Below are 14,358 nucleotides of genomic sequence, written 5' to 3'. Positions count from 1 at the left end.
TCCTGGCTGAAAACCACTTGATAACCTCCTATTACCCTTAGTAGGAAATAGAACCTCTTTAAAATGGAGATTGCGCATCTGCTACCCGTCTGTCTCGGTTTCAGCCCCATGGACTCTCCTTTCGTCTCCGCATTCTTTCTTCTGGTGTCCAAATTCTTCTATCATGAATCCTTATCAGTAGATAATTTTCTATGTATTTTTACCAGTCATATATTTTGAGTATGTATTTACCAATTATATACACATCTTATTGCTGATTTTATTTTTAAATCAGTAAAGCATAGCTATTTAGATAATATTTCCTTCTGGAACTCCAGGGATTTGTTCTGCACAGCCGTGGGCCGGGTGCTCACTTTGTGGGGACTTCTGCTCTGGCCACATGCAGTCCCTCCAGACCAGGAGTCCCCATCCCCCGAGCCACAGACCAGACCAGTTAGAAACCAAGCCACACAGCAGGAGGTGAGCAGAGGCAAGCGAGCATTACCGCCTGAGCCCTGCCTCCTGTCAGATCAGCCTCCTTAACATTAGATTCTCAAAGAAGCATGAACCCTGTTGTGAACTGCACATGTGAGGGATCTAGGTTATGTGTTCCTTATGAGAATCAAATGCCTGATGATCTGTCACCATCTCCCATCACCCCCAGATAGGACCATCTAGTTGCAGGAAAACAAGCTCAGGGCTCCCACGGATTCTACATTATGGTGAGTTGTATAATTATTTCATTATATATTACAATGTAATAATAATAGAAATAAAGCGTACAATGAACGTAATGCACTTGAATCATCCGAAAACCATCCCACCTCCCAACCCCAGTCCTGTCCATGGAAAAATTGTCTTTCACAAAACAGATTCCCGGTTCCCAAAAGATTGGGGACTGCTGCTCTAGACCTCTGGACCCACTCTTTCTCCTGCCCGGGGTCTTTCCTCACCCTCACCTGTGTTACTCCTACTCACAGAGGAATTTGGATGTTTATTAAGCCAACAGACAGTAAAAAGCCAGTACTTAGAGGAAACAAGCCAATATACGCTCAGTAATTGCCATCTAATGTAGCAATCCTGAACTGCTAGCCATGAGGGAGCCACACTGTCAGCTTCTGGAGGAAGCTGGATCTAGACCAGAATTTTTACAGCCACCCCTGGCACCTGCTCTTACCAGTCACTTTTATCTGGAACCTCAGCTGCCTGTCACTTCTCATCCCCGTCTCTATACTGCCCCTCCAACACACACGTGTGCACACAAACATGCACACACACACACACACACACACGGCGGGGGATGGAAGGCTACGCAGTCAGAGTCCTGATGAAGGAATCAAACTGGGCCCATGCAGACAGCAGCAGGAACCCAAAGAGAGCATAGAAATCCATGGACTCAACAAAGAAATGGGGCAAATACTGAAACCCCTAAATTTCAATTAAAAGACAACTACAGATTAGGAGTAGAAGCTTAGACAAGTTCCTTAATCTCTGTAGGCATCAGTCTCCTTAGAGTTGCAATAGGAATAGTAATTATCAATTTTTGTTTTGGTTTTTTGTTTGTTTTTATTTTTTGTTTTGAGACAGTCTCGCTCTTGTTGCCCAGGCTGGAGTGCAATGGCATGATCTCGGCTCACTGCAACCTCCATCTCCCGTGTTCAGCATTTCTGAATGAGGCTGCCTCAGCCTCCCAGGCAGCTAGGACCTTATAGGCGCCCACCACCACGCCTGGCTAATTTTTTGTATTTTTAGTAGAGACAGTGTTTCACAATGTTGGCCAGGCTGGTCTCGAACTCCTGACCACAGGTGATCCACCTGCCTCAGCCTCCCAAAGTGCTGGGATTACAAGCATGAGCCACTGCACCTGGCCATATTTATCTATTTTTAATATGGTTAGAGGATTAAATGAGATAATCCTTTCAAAACATTGCAATTTGCACTCAAAAAATTTTTTGAATAGCTTTTTTTTTTTTTCCTGGGACAGGGTCTTGTTCCATCACCAAAGCTGGAGCAGCCTCGACTTCTCAGGCTCAAGTGATCCTCCCACTTCAGCCTCCCAAGTACCTGAGATTACAGGCACACACCACCATGCCCAGTAATTATTTTATTTTTTGTAGAGATGAGGGTCCCTCTGTGTTGCCCAAGCTGGTCTCGAACTTCTGGCCTCAAGCGATCTGCCCACCTCTGCCTCCCAGAGTGTCAGGTTTACGGAAGTGAGCCACTATGCCCAGACTTAAGCAGTTTTTAAGCACTGAGGCCTTGGAAAGAATTCTTACCTGGGGTGGTTTTAACTCATTAACTGGCTGATCAGAGGGTTAGTGGAAGACAACAAAAATTTTGAAGTAACTTTACCACCACCTGCTAGCAAAAGAGAGTTTGACCATTAACTTTAAAGGGACCACTCTGCGCTGAACAGATGAGTGGACATCTCCTGACGGGGACTCTGAGATGTGGCACTGCCTGCCTGTGCTCTCTGTACTGGGTTATGATCTCCGTTTGAAGTCACCGATTGCTTTGCTCTCTCTGGTTATGGTCCAGGACAAGAAGAAAGACTGATCAAGGAGCCAGGGTGAGGCAAGACTCCTTCCCCTTGTTGACGTCGGCAAAGGCTCCCATCCTGGGCATGGCTGTGCTTCTAAATAGAGCCAGCTTAGAGCTAGGCCTGGGTCCTGGGTGGTCTCCTGCCTTTCTGCTTTGCCTACAAGATGGATCTTGATAGCCTCAACCATCTTCTAAAAATGTACCGAAAGGATTCCTCACTCCCCATTGCAGATTATACCTCTACCTCCACTCCTTTCTGAAAATCCACAGAAATGACAGTAAAAAGTATATATAAAGGAAAATTAATTTATAAAAATTCTGAGAACAGAAGAGGAGACAACAGAGGACTAAACTTATGAAGAATTTTAGAAGCTGGAGGGCGGGTGGGGTGGATTGACAGAAAAACAGACTAAAGGAAGCCCCAGCCCAAGGCACACAAGAGAGAACCAGGGAGGGAGCCATCAGCGTCAGCAGTTGAGAGCCGGGATGGAAAGAAGTGAAACAATTGAGAGGACCCACAGAAGAAGCACATGCACAACTGTGGCATGGCCATTCCACACTGATCTCCCCAGGGTGCCCTCAGAGTGAATGCAAAATCCTACCCCCAAAGAACCCAGGAGGATGCTTAGGGGGAGCTGCATTCCCAGCATGAAAAGCAGATCCCCATAGTAAATTCTCTCTCATTTTAGCTCAGATGGGCTAATAGAACAGGCTATTCTATTAGCAGACAGAGTGCAGCTAGACACCCTTCATGTAACCTCTGCCACCGAATGGGCTCCACGCACTGCCAGAGAGCTGCACAACCAGCTGCTTTCGTCCAGCAGAGCTGCACGGCCCCATGCAAGTACTAAATCAATCAAACCCACTCCTTCGTGGACAATCCAGGTTCACCCAGCAGCTGAGGGAAATGAGCCTCACCCATGAGAAGGAGCACGATGAACAGGACAATTGACTTTGGAGGAAACAAATGATTCAAGTCAGATGACAGAGTTTTAAAAACTCTAATGACAGTCTTCAGAAAACATAGACAAGATATGGGTCTATGAATGCAGGAAGAGCTTGCTATAAAAAGAAGGCAAGGAAAGGATAAATGGAAAGCCACAGAAATTAAAAATATAGCTACCAAATTAAAATTCAATAGAAGAGGTGGGAGAAAAGACAAAGTTGAAGAAGTCTTTCAGAACGCATAACAAAAAGACAAGAGAGGGAAAAGGTAGTACGAGAAAGATTCAGGGACATGGAAGATGGATGCCGACGGACCCACGTTTGACTAATAAGAGTCATGAAAAGAGAAAAAGAGAAACGGAAAAAGAAAAAAACATTAATCAAAGAAATAAGAAGAGATGATTTCCCAGGATGAAGAAGAACGCCTGTGATGAAAAGCTGCAGCTCCTGACTGCCTCTGCTCTTCTAACCTGTAATTCAGCTATTATGGCTAGAGCTCCAGCAGCCCTTTTGGGCCATAAATTGACCTTAACAATGATAGAAGCCAGGCATGGTGGTACACATAGTCCCAGCTACTCAAGAGCCTGAGGCAGGAGGACCACTTGAGTTCGAGACTAGCCTGGGCAACATAGCAAGACCCCATCTCTTTTTTTAAAAAAGAAGTCTGGATTCTTTATCGTGCCTTTGAGCTCCATTCTAGCCTTGAAATCCTTACCTCCCAACTTCTTCTCTGTAAAAGAGAAATAAACTTTCATCTTGGCCATGTCACTGGATTTCTGCAGGTTTTCTGTTACGTGTAATAAACCAGCTTCTAACTCTGTGCTGTCCAATATGGTAGTCATTAGCCACATGCAGTTATTTAAATATAAATTAACTAAAATTAAATTAAATTAAAATTCAAGGGCTGGGCTCGGTGGCTCACGCCTGTAATCCCAGCACTTTGGGAGGCCATGGCAGGCAGATCACAAGGTCAGGAGATGGAGACCATCCTGGCTAACACAGTGAAACCCCGTCTCTATTAAAAATAGAAAAAAAAAATTAGCCGGGCGTGGTGGCAGGCACCTGTAGTCCCGGCTACTCAGGAGGCTGAGGCAGGAGAATGGCATGAACCTGGGAGGCGGAGCTTGCAGTAAGCCGAGATAGCACCACTGCACTCCAGCCTGGGTGACAGAGCAAGACTCTGTCTCAGAAAGAAAAAAAAAATTCAGGTCCTCAGTCACACTGGCCACATTTTAAAAGCTCAACTGCCACATGTAGCTAATGGCTACTATAGTGGACAAAGCAGAGACAAAACATTTCCACCATCATGGAAGGTTCTGTTGGACAGCACTGCCCTGACACAAATCCCTTCTCACAAAGATGCTTGTATTCCGGCAAAGGACATAAAAACAATCTACTCTCCGGAGTACCCAGCAGAATGTGTGCCATTGTGAGGTATAATTATGGGGGTCAAAAGGGCCTCCTAGAAGAAAGGCATCTGGGATGAACGTTATGACTCATATGGGTATAGAGGGTGTGCCCTGAAGATTGTGCAGCTTCAACACAATCTGGAAGCAGAAAAACACAAGACATGCTCAGAGTCATCTAATTTTATTGATGTGTAGCATCTGGAAATCTGTCATGTCTTGAAATAACTAATGTCCTATAAACTCACTGATGGCAGAGATTCTCTAATGGCCACTGCTTCTAGCTCCACTGTGAGCACATGCTAGGTGATATCCCCAAAATGCTTGCTTACTAAGACACAGACTTTTGCACAGTATATAAGGTCAAGTGAGCAATTTTATTTTATTTGTAGGTGTTATATCATTTTGATCTGAGACATGGCCATCTGACAGGCAATAAATATTGTCAAGGAGATTTCACCACAAGTCACCAATGAATGTACCTTCTCATTTTGCAGTAGCTGCTAACAAATTGGCAGAAAGACCAAAACCATTCTGGATATTACACATCAGAATGACCAGTTGAAACAGGTGGTCTGCTCCTTCCATTTTATTAACCATTTCCTTGAACACATATTTTTACACCAAACAAATTTCCTACAGAAGCAAATATTTAACATACCATATCATACAATATTTGACAGTTATTTGTATTCTTTTTGGGGGAGACACTTTGTGTTGTGTGCTAGGGGTTGGCTCATTTACGTACAGATATTTACCAAGTCACTACACACATGTATTCCTTCCAAATGATGACACATCTAAATACTAGGGTTATTTCTGCACTATTTATAAAGATTAAAAGGCATTTGAGCATTTCCATAAAGACCTTTATATGAAAGGTCAGATCTTGTAGCAGCTCATGAAGCACTAGAGCAGAAAATTAGCCTATAGAGAACTGGGTTCCCAAATGGGGCCAGTGTCAACCACAGGGTTGAAGTTTCTGCCCATAGGATCGGAACTCACTTAGTACTCAGGTCTAGCAGGCAGAAGAGTCAATGTACATTTGTTTTGCAACAATAACAAGCATTCATGGTGCACCTGCTCCATGCCTGAAGCTGCTGTAGGACATGGGGCCACCTAATGCGTGGGGCAGAAGAGAGGCCAGCTTTCACAGAAGCCAGGCTCCTGAGACATGTCCCACGGGAACAATGCACTGTAGTTCTCCATGGTGGTTACACAGGACAACTTACTGCCCATTCGTGGATACACACATGAATTTTCAGCAACAAGGAACGGGAAACATTTGAAAAGATAGCTGCCCCTTCAAAACTCAGTTGCCAACAGCCTGCTAATTTGCCAGTTTTCAAATGATTTGGATGTCTTATGCACACTCCTGTTCATGCCAGCACCGTTTCTTTCCTGGACTCTGCATTCCCAGGGGCAGGGGTCAAGTGCATAAGTTATTGATATGGCTACACCCAGGAAGCCCCTCTGTCCTGGCAGGCCTCAATAGGAAGGGCCCCTCTTCTGCACTAGTGGCTCACTGTTGCGTGACCCAGTGGTCCTCTGCTTTATTTACATTCTATTCATTGGGTGCAGTCTACATGTGAATGTCCAAAACAAAGCAGAAAATAGGAATCATACCAAAAGTTATTATAAGAGTGGACTGTGAGAGCTGCAAGGACTCCAGCCCTTTGCTTCAGAGAATGACCACACAGACCTCCTGGTGTCCAGGCCACTGCTCTGACCATTGGCCCCTGTGTCCTTCCTTAGTATTTACCCCATCTAGTCATTTCTTTTTCTTTTTCTTTTTTTTTTTTTGAGACAGAGTCTTGAACAGTTGCCCAGGCCAGATTGCAATGGTGCAATCTTGGCTCACTGCAACCTCTGGCTCATGCCTCTAATCCTAGCATTTCCTTAAAATAAAAAATAAACCCTATAGTGCTTTACAAATTTACAAGAAGCTCTCACAATTTTGCAGTTCTCACAGCCATCGTGTGCAGTCAGCACAGATGTGGAACCTGAAATGAGATGATTCAGGCCACACAGCAGTGAAAGGCAGAGTTAGGACCTGAACTCAGGTTTCCCTGCTCCAGTCTAGGTTGGGAGAAGATGGGGCTAACTCAGCTATAGGTTGGGCCCTGACCTTTGTTGGCTGCTGAAATGAGATTGACATGCTTCCAAGTACACAGGCCAGAGTTCAGACTCTAACACAGATCCAGTGTGAGCCACTCAAAGCAAGCCTGGCTGTGGAAGTGTGCTACATGCAGCACTGGGCACCTTGAACTCCTTGAGCCCCTGGAATGCCTCCAAACACCCATTTGGAAACCCCAGACTGAGCCCAAATAAGACAGTAAGAAAGAGTCACAGAGTCTTCCACAGCACATGAGGCAAGGTTTGTAGCATAAGGTTTTATGTCTGGGTAAGCGCAACACCATGATTGACAGAAGTACAATTATTCGGACAATTATGAATTGAATCAAGCCATGAATCAAAAGTTCAGGCAAGGGGAGCAAAGAAGACATTTCAGAACAAATGAACAGATTGCTTCTGATGGAAAGAATCTGGCCACTCTTTTCTTCCCTGAAAAGCATGCATAGCTCAGAGTGCAGCCAGCAGAGTGTGGACCTGCTTCTGGGGAGAAGAAGCAATCCCACCTGGCGTCGATAGCACGGCTTTTCTTCCCGTCACAATCCGTGTTTCCTCATGCCTGGCTTGCACTCAGGGTGCTGTGCATTCCCCGAGCACATGCCTGCTAGGTGGAGGGTGGATGGGGCCCCCAGAAATGGGTGGGAGCAGTAGAAACCATAGGACACATAAGGACAGTAAGAAATTGTCATGACTGTTCCCAGAGTGGATAAGCAACCCTTGCATGTTGGACATAATCACCAGGAACTGAACAGAGAGAGCCTCCTGGGCCCATGTCTGAGCTGGTAAAGAGAGAAAGGGGATGCTAGCACTCCCGCCTAGCCCTTGGCTGTCGCTTTGTCATAGGTGAGCAAACAAAGGAGAACAGAGCCACAGAGAAGAGCACTTTGTGCTTAATCCCTTCTGGGAAAGCTGCAGGCGATTCTGAAACCACGGCAACAAATAATCTCCTTAAAGGTCTTCCGCATCTTTCGGCTGCGGAAGGCATATATGAGAGGGTCCATCACGGAATTACACATGATGAGTATGAGGTACATATTGAAGTGAGACATGAAGCAAGAGCAGTAGAGGTTCTGAGGGCAAGAAAGCATTAAAATGAGATGGAGGAAGAACGGGGCCCAGCACACGATAAACACGCCCAGCAGCATGGTGACGGTGACCGTGCCCTGCATCCTGGTCCTCTGCCGCGCAGAGCTGGCCCCGGGCAGAGCCGCGATCTGCTTGATGTGAGTCCGCGCCAGGAGGAACATGTGTATGTACAGAGACACCAGGAGGAACAGCATAGTGAAGAACATGGAGATGAGGCACAGGATGACGTAGGTGGATTCAGAGTACGGGATGAAGATGATGACGCAGCCCGTGCAGAAAGCCCAGATGCCGGCGATGATGACCCCTGAGCGCCTCGCCGTCATGATGTGGTGGTAGCGCAGGGCGTGGAAGATGGTGACGTACCTATCCACTGCAATGGCCAGCAAGCTACACATGGACGCCACCACGGAAATGTAGGTCATGGACTCAAACACATGGTCAATGTGGCGCACAAAGGCGTCTGCTATCACTAGGTGCTTGTTGTTGAGTAGGTAGATGGTGATGGTCTCCCAGGCACTGGACATGCTCACCAGCATGTCGGCCACTGCCAGGCTGCACACGAAGAAGTACATGGGGGAGTGTAGGTTTTTGTTCTTCACTATGGCCCCTATGACCAAGATGTTCTCCAAGAGGCTGATGACACCCAGAGTGAGAAACACCTCCACAGCGATGCCCATGTCTTCACGTGGTGAAGACTTGTTTTGGACACTGGGTCCCGAAAGGTTGCCGTCTGTGGCATTCAGGTTGAGATCCAAGAAATGCAGGTGAAATGAGGAATTCATTGCCGGAGAAATACACCTCTTGTCTTGGCAGCAAATTTACTGTAAAACATGTTTTAAATTCACAATCCAGAGAGGTTAGCAGCCTACCAAAGAAAGACAGCAGCTTGCCTAGAACCAACACAGCCTAAGAAAGGGGATGAATGACACAGTGCATCAGAGGACTGGGCTCGGCTCGCCCAATCCTTTTTTTTTTTTTTTTTTTAAGAGACAGGGTCTCCCTATGTTGCCCAGTCTGGTCTCAAACTCCTGGCTACAAGCGATCCTTCTCTCTCAGCCTCCCAAAGTGCTGGTACTACAGGGATGAGCCACGTGCCCGGCCGCTGGCTTGCACCTTCTGACCTGCGTTCCTGAGACCTGGAAGAGTGCCCCCGGACCCGCAGATTAGAATCTTCACCAGCCTCTTCTGCTCTCCTTGCTTTCAGCTCCCAGCCTTTCACATACATCTTACTAGAGAGACACTCACCTCCATGCGCCCAGGACAGTTTCATTTTTTATGGCTGCTCTCCTGGGCTCAAGTTCACTATCATAAGTGTCCCCAACTCATAACCCACAAAATCCAGCCAGTCTCCCGATGTTCACATTTGTAAGGCTACTGCACGACATTCTCCTCAAGGGAGCTCCGATTTAAGACTGCACAGACCCGTATTCCCTCAAGAGAGACAGACAGGTGCATCCCGAACACTTGTCCTGACACTTCTCAGACCCACTGGGATTCAGCCTCCACAGCTGTAAGTAAGGATATAACCGGAATGGTCTGTTACCCTGAGCAAAGTCACATGTTAAAAGCTACTGTCTTAAGTTTGTAAGTGTAGGCTGCACATACATGTTAAAATTGAGGAAAACAGTGCTGCTTTTACCTCAATACCTATTTTTCCCACGCTTCTGCATTATGTGGAATTCCTTGAGGTCTGCTTGATAGTTTATTAGGTCCGCGTGAGCACAGTATTAAAAAAAACAGCAATTTAAATGTACCACAGTCTTTTGTTGCAAAATTTCTCTCTTATGATTCATTTTCAAAAATCCCTTTGCCCTCCAAACTCAGATCACATCTGGAGAGAATTTCTGTCATCACTGTCATCATTAATATTGGTAATCATTTTGGGAAGGAGGGAGGGGGTGAGGGACAACAAATTACTTAATAGGTACAATGTACACTATAGGGGTGATGGCTACACTAAAAGCCCAGGCTCCACCACTATGCAATATATCCATGTAACAAAACAGCACCTGTACCCCCTAAATCTATAAAAATAAAAAAGGAAAAAAGTGGTAATCATAAGCATTTATTGAACTGCAATCATTTGTTACAGCTGAGTTCCAGCTCAGATATCTCGGTAAATTATGCAATTATACTAAAATCATATCAAGCTGTGTTAAAACCTCACAGGGCAATCTAGCTGCCGCCCTGCTCACTTCCACATGCAGCGGAAGCGCGATTTTGCATTTATTCTCAGGATCTCAAGGAGACAGAAAGTTGTGGCTATTTACCAGTGCTCCTCCCCTCGGGCCGCGGCGCTCAGCCCGGGCCCCCGGCGTCCCCCGGGATCTGACGGGGCCGCGCGGCGCTCAGGGCCAGCCCCGGACGGTCCTCTTCCCCAGCTAGGCGGCTGCGGCTCTGCGGGGCTTTAAGCCTCCTGCCTGCCGGCCCCGGGCGGCCTCCGCTGCCACCTAGTGGCCCAGCGCGGCACAGCGGCCAGGGAACCGCGTCAGCCCGGCGCGAAAATCCTCCCCCAACACGCTCTTGAATGAATGAATGAATGGTTGGTTGGTTGGTTGGTTGGTTGGTTGGTTGGTTGGTTGGTTGGTTGGTCGGTCGGTTGGCTGGCTGGCTGGCTGGCTGGCTGGTTGGTTGGTTTGGCTGGCTGGTTGCTTGGTTGGTTGCTTGGTTGGGTAGTTGGTTGGTTGAGTGGGTGGGTGGGTGGTTGCTTGTTTGGTGGTTGGTTGGTTGGGTGAGCGGGTGGTTGCTTGCTTGGTTGGTTGGGTGGTTAGGGGTTAGTTAGTTGGGTAGGTGGGCGGTTGCTTGATTAGTTGATTGATTGATTGGTTGGTTGGTTAGGTGAGTGGATGGTTACTTGGTTGCTTGGCTGGTTAGGTTGGGGGGGTTAGTTGATTGGGTAGGTGAGTGGTTGCTTGGTTGGTTGATTGGTTGGTTGGGTAGGTAGGTGGTTGCTTGGTTGGTTGATTGGTTGGTTGGATAGGTGGGTGTTTGCTTGGTTGAGTGAGTAGATGGTTACTTGGTTGCTTGCTCGCTTGCTTGGGTGGGTGGATGGGGGTTAGTTGGTTGGGTAGGTGGGTGGTTGCTTGGTTCGTTGATTGGGTAAGTGGGGGTTGATTGGGTAGGTGGGTGGTTGCTTGGTTGGTTGATTGGGTCAGTGGGTGTGTGGATGGGTGGTTGGGTGGGTGGTTGCTTGCTTGGTTGGTTGGGTTGGTGGGTGGGTGAATGGGTGGCTGGGTGGTTGCTTGGTTGCTTGGTTGGTTGGGTCAGTGAGTGGGTGGATGGGTGGTTGGGTGGTTGCTTGGTTGGTTGGTTGGTTGGTTGGTTGGGTCGGTGGGTGGCTGGATGGGTGGTTGGGTGGGTGGTTGCTTGGTTGGTTAGTAGGTTGGTTTGGTGGGTGGATGGATGGGTGGTTGGATGTGTGGTTGCTTGGTTGGTTGGTTGGTTGGTTGGGTCAGTGGGTGGGTGGATGGGTGGTTGGGTGGGTGGTTGCTTGGTTGGTTGGTTTGTTGGGTCAGTGGGTGGGTGGATGGATGGTTGGGTGGGTGGTTGCTTGGTTGGTTGGTTTGTTGGGTCAGTGGGTGGGTGGATGGGTGGTTGGGTGGGTGGTTGCTTGGTTGGTTGGTTGGGTCGGTGGGTGGGTGGATGGGTGGTTGGGTGGGAGGCTGCTTGTTTGTTTTTCTGGCTGGTTGCACTGTTTGTTTCTTTTCTCTTCCTCTTGAGCACTGATTAAAATGCTCCCGAGCTCAAAGAGGGCTCTGTCACCCCGTTTCTCCTGGACAGCGGTCTCTGGGATGTCCTGATGATTGTTCTTTGGGAAGGAGGCCCAGTGCCTGGGAGCCCTCATCTCTGGCCCTACCACGCCCCTCTTTGCCCGAGGCTCTCACCCCTCCTCCGGGACTGCACGTGCCATGCCAGGCTTTATCAACCACACAGGCTTTCCTTACTCCAGCAAAAAAAGAGAGCAAAGGATATCCACTCGCCAAATATCCTGGCCTTTCGCAATAGTTTCTGGACCCCACTCCTTTCTCTGACACCTAAAACTGACCTTCAACCCCCAAAAGAATCATTATACTCACAATAGGCAGAAGTGCCACTGCCCTGCGAGCCAGGGCAGGATGCATGGGGCCATATCACTACCAGAGCTTTCCTCGGGCTTCGCAGACGATCACAACCTTCCAGTAGTTCAAGTGTGGGGACCAGAGTCTGGCTGGCCTCATGCCACTGGAGTCCCAAGCCGTGCTGGGACTTTCATATATTAATATACTTTCATATATTAACTTACGTAGTCCTTAAAGCAACCCTGGAAGGTATTAACATTATTACCATATTCATAGACACAGACTCTGAGGCTCACGGAGTTTCTGACGCTATTTGGCTGGTCAGTGCTGCCACCAGCTGTTGATCCAAATCTTCTCAATCCCAAGCCCATGTTTATGTAGATGCACTTGCCCAAGTCACACATGAACATTGGGCAATGCGATCCTAGATATGCATGAGTTTCCCACCTTACTTAGAAAGAGAAAAGTAAATGAACATTTGCTGGGAGCCTGCAGTGTCCAATACTGTGGTCTGCATATCCGTATTCTCAGCGAATTCTCCCAGCAGCCCTATAAAGTCGACATTCTTCCCACCATCTTACCGATGGGGAAGCTGAAGCTGTAAGTAGTCATGTGACTTCTCAGTTGGTGATGAAAGCAGGACCAGGATCTGAATCCAGACTTCCAGGTGGTATCTGTGCTTAATCACAGTCTAAGGACTCAAGTCCTGTGCCTCAGTCCCATTGCCACAGAGGAGGAAACACAGGTGCCCTGGGATCCCAAAGGAAGGCAGAGAGGAACAGGGGGAGAGCATGAAGCGAAGGGAAGAGAGTTGGACAGGCAGAGAGGCCTGTGATGGGTACGGAGTGGGCCAAAGCAGGAGATGGAAGCCGAGGGCTGAAGGGTGAAACGCAGTCACCAGGTGGGAGCAGGCTGGGGAACGTCCAGCTAGGGCGCTAAGGCGGGAGGGCTGGGTTTCTTTGAGGAAGAGAGAGAGTGCCAGTGACTGGGGAAGGAGCTTGTGAGGGCACCCAAGGCTTTGCAGGTTCTACGAAGGTACTGAGGCTAACAGCAAGGGGAAGCCTTGCCAGGCCTTAAGCAGCAGCACAACACTTTCAGATTTGTAGCGTTAAAGCACCCCAGCCACGGCGAGGAGATGGCACTGGAGGAGCTCAGGTGGGAAGAAGGTTGTGCATCAGTGGCAGAACCTCGCGAGATGAACAGGCCCTTGGGCTGAATCCCTTTCTCCACCCCCTGCCTAGGGATGCTGCCAATTCATGCTCAGGCCCAGCTCTTTGCAGCTGCAGCAAAATTACCAAGTAATCCTCCCTGACTCTGCGGTGTCAAGGCTAAAAACAAAAACCAGCCCTGAACAAGCAGGCTTCACACACTGTCGGCACAGTGGGACCCTTCCACACCAACCCTCAATATTCCCTCTCAAGCCAGAAAAGGAGGACTTTGGTGTGGGATTTGGGGGAATTTTCAAATTTCTATTTTGGTTTTTCATTTCTGTTTAATGTTTGTTTTGTTTTGACTGCTAGAAAGACGTAATCTCTGCAATGCCATGTAGGTCAAGATTCTGAAAGTCCCTGGGGAGGGTTATGTTTGAAATTGTACACACCTCTCATCTTTGAACAGGACCCAATAAGCATCCTTTGCACTTAGTTTAAAGCTAAGGATGTTAGCCTGAAGACCGAATAGACAGTCCTTTCCTTCCAGAAGCACATAGCTCCTGATAAGAAACTGAACTCACTGTGCTCCTGCTGAAGGGTGTAGAATCGCTCACTGGGGAGACACTCAGAGATGCCTTAGTCCAGCACCCAGGTAATCACTGGGAAGTTAGCCACAAGATCTGGAGAGGAAGTCTCTTTTCCAGTATTTCAATCTTGCAGTTCTTGTAGTTACTTAGCCAGTTTTTGCTAAGAAGACTCTTCAATACTAATTGTTACTTCAGGCTTCTGAAAAACTTCTTGATGCTCCTTCTACCCCAAATTATTTCCATCTCTCCTCCCTTTGTCCTCTAACCTCCTGTTCCTCCTTTAGGCCCAGGCCCGTACCTCCTGCTGGGACTCTTCTGTGGACACCCCTACACCTGCCTGAGTGGCAGCCCCATTCACTTCCCCACCCCAGCTCCGATCTTACTGCAGGGTAATTATCTGCCTGTCTCAACTCCTGCCCCGGACCACTGTGAATCCTGCTAGGCAGAGGACTCCCAGTGGTGGCCCCAGTGA

The 14,358-nt window shown here is 47.9% G+C and overlaps 1 protein-coding gene across 1 annotated transcript; it reads right to left on the bottom strand.

Annotated features, from left to right (window-relative positions):
- Nucleotides 1-7,309: 7,309 nt before the first annotated feature.
- Nucleotides 7,310-10,489, bottom strand: MC5R (melanocortin 5 receptor). The gene is made up of 2 exons (XM_055292799.2): nucleotides 10,361-10,489; nucleotides 7,310-8,911 (listed from the first exon to the last, which is right to left on the bottom strand). The coding sequence occupies exon 2, from the start codon at nucleotides 8,870-8,872 to the stop codon at nucleotides 7,895-7,897; it is 978 nt and encodes a 325-aa protein (XP_055148774.1). The 5' UTR covers nucleotides 8,873-8,911; nucleotides 10,361-10,489; the 3' UTR covers nucleotides 7,310-7,894.
- Between the last annotated feature and the right edge of the window lie 3,869 nt (nucleotides 10,490-14,358).

Source organism: Symphalangus syndactylus, chromosome 1, assembly GCF_028878055.3.
Source record: "Symphalangus syndactylus isolate Jambi chromosome 1, NHGRI_mSymSyn1-v2.1_pri, whole genome shotgun sequence".
Taxonomy (NCBI): domain Eukaryota; kingdom Metazoa; phylum Chordata; class Mammalia; order Primates; family Hylobatidae; genus Symphalangus; species Symphalangus syndactylus.
Note: the sequence above shows the minus strand (reverse complement) of the source record. Positions and strands in the feature narration are given on the sequence as shown.

What these genes read in the sequence shown, in the direction of transcription:
- MC5R (XM_055292799.2), bottom strand. Translation starts at nt 8,872, where the DNA reads ATGAATTCCTCATTTCACCTGCATTTCTTGGATCTCAACCTGAATGCC.